This window comes from Amblyomma mixtum, chromosome 3, assembly GCF_055824585.1.
Source record: "Amblyomma mixtum isolate Tamu chromosome 3, ASM5582458v1, whole genome shotgun sequence".
Lineage (NCBI taxonomy): Eukaryota > Metazoa > Arthropoda > Arachnida > Ixodida > Ixodidae > Amblyomma > Amblyomma mixtum.
The window spans coordinates 257176742-257182422 of record NC_143014.1 but is presented as its reverse complement, the minus strand read 5'-3'; the positions used below and the strand labels follow the sequence as shown (position 1 = coordinate 257182422).

Genomic DNA, 5681 nt, shown 5'->3' with positions numbered 1-5681 from the left:
CTCTCCTTAGTTTTCCTTCCTTCCTGGCTATCTGCTAACAGTACAATATCGTCCGCATACATTAAATACGGGAGTCGCTGCTCAACTACGTTATTAACGAAGCAAGCGCCCCCTGACGCTGCCTTGATCAACGTTACTAGAACTAACTCGACCTTGATGAGGCTTACATCTGTGTTTGCGTGGGGAAAAAGAGAGCGCGGAAGTTCCATAGTTCGTAAAGCCCCTGGAAATTTTTAAAGTAGCGACAACCTTTGCAGAACGCCGCCTTTCCCTCTCCTGCGCCCGTCGCCCCTTCCCATTGGTCGATGGTTTCGCGCGCAAAAGCCCTTTAAACCCCGCGCTTTTCGCGGCCGCAGACGCCATATTGTTCGCTCCAACCGCGCACCGTAGGTTCGGCAGGCGTCGTTGCGGACACTGCGCTTTTGCTTGCTCTGAAGAACAGCGGCTTTTGTTTTGCTCGAAACGTGTGTCAGCCACCTAACTTTGAGCCGTCTATCTGTGCGGCATGACGGGTTGCTGCGCCTTCGGGTGCAAGAACCGTCACGACGGTGGAAAGCGGTTCTTCGCGATCCCATCATCGAAAACCGACGCGGGCCGGAGGAAGGTTTGGTTACACAGAATTGGCCGGGCGAATTTTAACGCAACGCCATCGACCAGACTTTGCGAGGTAAGTGACGTGCTTTCAATAGCTGCTGAGGTTTACTTTTTTTTTTTTCAAGCTACGCTGTGCAGTGATTTGCTCGCGATCGAGCGTATGGCCGCAGTAAGGTCGACATAAGGGCGCTTGCGTTGAGCGCATCGTGATTGCACGCACGCAAACGTGTAAGTGACGCGAGGCACACGTCTAACTGTACAGTGACGTTCCTTAAATTTGAGCGCATGCCGCAGTTAGACATACATGCGTACTATAAGCGCAGATCAAACTGCGCTCTAACACGGTGAAGCGCACGCGTTACATTCTGCAGTCGCGCGCGTGCGCGCGTGCGTGCGTTCATATTATATATAGATATATTACAGAAAAAGACAAAAAGAGAATTATCGCGCCGATATGCATCGTCAAGGCACCGTAGGCACCACTGCTGGAAACACCATCTAGCGCGCGCTGGCTTGCGTTTACTCTCGAAATATGACCAGTAGCTGTGGGTATGCGTGATAGTGCCCATCGTAAGTGGGTCACGCGTTTCCTGTCACATACTTTGTAACATCGCTTCCGCGTTCTAGCTTCCCCTTGACGCCTAACTAGTCGATCGGCGCCGCGCTGCCTTGTTGATTGCTGGCCTTGTTAGCACTACCTAATGCCGAAACTGCAAAAACCGCTTTCGCTAGCCGCCCGTACGCGGCGAATTACCACTACTAGCTAGGTCCCGCGTAAGTCACCTTGTGTGTCAGCGATGTGTTCGAGCAATTTATGCGCAACACAACTCCCAAACGATTTTTTCATGATCGCATGTTTGCTTTTTATTTTCTTTAGGATCACTTCACTAGCGACCAATTTGAGCCCGTGGTCCTTCAAAAATTTGGTGTCAAGAAGTTGAAGCGCGATGCTGTACCGAGCATCTTTGCGCACCGAAAGCAGCCCTTGCCTAGGAAACCTCCAGCCAAACGTAAGAGCAAAGCGCAACTACGCGTTATAGAAAAAAATTACCGTTTCCAGTACGGATGTTCTTGCAAAGGTAGAATGGTGCTATCTTTTTGGCCACTGACAAAATAAAAATTGCAACAGTATTTGGAAGTTGTCATGGTCACTGTGAATTGGAATCTGCTGTAATCTTAGGTCAGCGCCATGAAAAGGGGCTCACTCACACCCACGACCAGTGACACTCGCCTCCACTTGTACTCACAATCATGCCCGCTCACACGTCCACTCACTCGCGCTCATACTCTTGCCCTCTCACCCTCATATCCACTCACTCATTCTAAACCCTGTTCACACTCATATTCACTCACTCGCACACACACAGTGCCTACTCACATTCATATCCACAGACTCACAATAATGCCCTCTCACATGCACATCCTCTCACTCCCACTCAGTTACATCCACTCAACTCATGCCCGCTCACACGCACTCCCACTCATACCCGCTCATGCTCACATCCACTCACTAGAACTCACGCTGAAGTCCGCATACAACCAATCCCACTCCATCCACCTTACTCATGCAGGCTCAGACATCCACTCACTTGCGTTAGTGGACCTGAGTACGCCCACCCACACTCACATCCACTCACACTCGCTCTCACACTCACTCATTAGCAGTCACCCTCACATCCACTCACTCGAACTCGCACTCATGTGCACTAAAATTTTAATCCACTCACTCACGCTCACGCCCACTCACATTCGGCCACTCACTCGCACTCATGGCCGCTCACATTTACGTCCACTCACACTTGCACTCCCGGGTGTGAATTTGAGCGAGGTGATATGAGTGCGCCGACCTATGGCTGTAATAATGTAGTACCAAGATGAAGTGCGTGAAGGTAAAGCTGCAGACTCAATTACCGTATTTTCCTGTGTATAAGACGCGGCTTTTTTTTCAAAATTTTGTTGGTGCGTCCTCTATAAGGGTGCGTCTTATACGCGAATTTTTCGTTTTTTTTTGCGAGTTCAGAAATTACTCAGTTCATGTTCAAGCTTCCTTCACCCAAAAAATATCACTACCAATGACGTGGTTGTAACACGGTTAACACTTCAGTACGGGGACCGCCGTGCGCAACTTTGTTTAGGTGAACTTAATCATGAAACGGCGCGGATGACGACTTCCGGGATCACAAACACGCGACCGTTTCGGAGGTCGCAACCAAAAGTAGTGTGAAATGCCAAAAGATGGCGAAAATCTCGCTTCTAGGCATTTTCAAGCCAAGACAAGCCGGCGTTATTTTTTAGCCCCCCCTTTGCAACTTTGTTTGCTCCGTGTACGTACTGCGAAGAGAATGTTTCAGCCGCGTTGCCTCAGAAATGGCTGAACTTTTTGATAGCGCATCCGAAGATGAAGACTTCAAAAGGTTTTAAGTAGAAATAAAATGTTGTTATGGACATAAGGGAGAGTTTCGTTTTTTTCTTTCTTTCTTTTTTCTAAAACGTGGGCGGGTATGGCATGAATGTTGCCTTTTTCGATCACTTAGCGTTGCTTACGAATTTCTCACAGTGACTGTGAATTTCGCGATGGTCATGCAAGCGTGTTGAATTAAGCCTCACTAGCCTATCTGGGTAAATTGGGGTGCGTCTTATACACGGGTGCGTCTTAAATACCAACTTTTTCAATGACAGCCTGCATATATGGAGGGTGCGTCTTGTACACCGGAAAATACGGTATTGGGAGTTATACGTTTTTATATGGTTAGCCAACATTTAATTTTTATGTTACCCCCACATCACCAACAGTAATTAGTGAAGTCTTACTCTGGAGCATATATGGCTACATCATTATTTTCTATTTCATTCCTGAAGGTGCAGCTCCTAACCTTGCCAAGGGCCAAGAGGAATGTACATCAGAAGGTAATGCTATTAATGTTCGAATCTAGTGCCCATTTCTCAGTTTTGCTCATTTTTCTCTCATTGCATTTACCGACTCATTTTGCGCAGGCTCATATGCTCTGTCATGTTCAGGTAGGCTTGATATGTTTCTGTCAACTTCAACGCACATTTACTGTGAGTGACATCCACCGCTATATTTTACCTAGGCATTCTCTGATGCAATTAGCTTTTCCATTTTTGTTCTGTATTCACAGTTCCTCAGCCACCAGATAGTGATGAGGGGCACATGCAGGTTACTGACTACAACATGCGTGAGTACTGTCTGGCATAATACCGTAAGCTTGCCTGCAGTTCGCACCTCATTTTAACTGTTCTGGTGCCTTTCTCCTGCAGCTTCTCAACCTACCCAGGAACACTCTGAGCCGCAGTGCTCCTGGCAGTGTAAGAGAAATTGCAATTTAAATTTATTTTCCTTTTGCGAGTTTTTAATAATACTGATGATATGAAGTTAGAAGAATGTTAGCAGCCATGTGTCACAAATTCCTACTTTCCTCTTGTTGCGTGGCATTGAATTCTCCCCATCTCTTCTGTGTAGGCTCTGCAGTAACGTCCACCTTTGACTCCCACATCACTGGTAAGTGGCATATATTGTTGAGTGTGCCTTTATTAGCCATAACTGCATGGCTTTATTTTCACTGTTATTTCTAAAGGTGCATCCGCTTCTGACCTGTCTGAGTGCATGGAGGAATACACTTCAGAGGGTAATGGCCGTAATGATTGCAACCAGCGCCCATTTTTCAGTTTTGCTCATTTCTCACTCATTGCATTCACGAACACCTTTTTCGCAGGGTCACATGCTTCGCCACATGCAAGTGGACTCGACGTGTTGCTGGCAGCTGCCACACATGTTGACTGTGAGTGATATCCACCAGTCAGCATTCTCTGTGCAATCTTTGATGTACCTGTGTTCATCATTTCTCACATTTTCAGCTGTCGCGCCACAAGAGAACGTTGAAGGGCACATACAAGCTGCATGTCAAGATATGTGTAAGTACTGCACTGCATAATATTGTCACCTAAGCCGAAGTACAATTCGCTGTCACAGTATGCTGGTGCCTTTCTCCTGCAGCTTCGCAACCTACTCAGGAATACTCTGAGCCGCAATGCTCCTGGCAGGGTAAGCGAAGTGGCTTTGTAGATAGGCTTTTCATAGCAAATTTTCTGCGACTTTCAGGTTTTCACAGTCTTATGAACTCGCTTTTCCTTGTGCAGGATTCACTACAGCCTGCACTCAGCAATTGATGCAAGGCTCGTATGTGAGCTCCTGTGAGTTGCACCTTGTTGAATGTTATCATACTACGCATTTCAGAGCAAATTTTTGTGGTTTGCTTTTTTCTTTAGTGTGCGCACCACCCCTGAGTGACTTACAGCCACAGTGTTCCTGGCAAGATACAGACAGTACATTTCTAAGTGATTGCTGTTTATTTAAAAAAGAAACTAAATTAACCTGATTAACATGGTATATTGCATGGAGAGGAGGAAAAGTAATAATTGTGCTGCATAAGAACCTGTATTACACTCATAAAGGAGGTAAAGATATTGAATGAAAAAATAAAAAGCAATATATGTTACAAATGAAATGGAAACAAACCAAATAGGTCACCTTATTAAGAAAAAGTAAATAGAAAAAGCATTTTAGGTTACAAAAACATGGACAAGTACTACACTGATGCGCGAGCACATATGCTGTTAAAATTTGGTTCTTCAGAATCTGTGGAAATTTCTTTTGATAAGACATCCCATTCTGTCTGCACATAGTATGAAAGAATGTGCACAATGTAATGAATGCCACTTAATGCATTTGACTTTATATATGTGGACACTGTGGAAAGCTGACTGAAAGAATTCACAGACAAGTGTTTGATGGAGATATCAAAAAGTAATAACAGGGCATACTGATAGCGACGGGCTAAGTTTTCCAACTCTGCCTTGGTTTCAATTCGGTGGCATTGATGGCACTTGCATAATTTGAAAATGTTAATTATTATTACTTTTGTGGGTTTTTAATAATAGTGAAATATCAGAAATATCAGGCTGTTTGATCTCTCGTGGAATCACCCCTTTGTCACTTGCTCACTGATTGCTGGCTTTCGTGCAGGTTCTGCTGTGCCTTTGAGGGTGTAACTGAGGAGCCCCCCTTA

General features: G+C 45.6%; 1 protein-coding gene across 1 annotated transcript; it reads left to right on the top strand.

Annotated features, from left to right (window-relative positions):
• Positions 1-247: 247 nt before the first annotated feature.
• LOC149354490 (THAP domain-containing protein 5-like) lies at positions 248-4249 on the top strand (the record flags this gene model as incomplete). Its single annotated transcript, XM_089575989.1, has 8 exons — positions 248-667; positions 1472-1604; positions 3454-3501; positions 3589-3612; positions 3735-3791; positions 3874-3921; positions 4076-4114; positions 4191-4249. Coding segments are annotated over exons 1-8 (570 nt in total), but the record flags the coding sequence as incomplete, so codon positions are not given.
• Positions 4250-5681: the final 1432 nt, after the last annotated feature.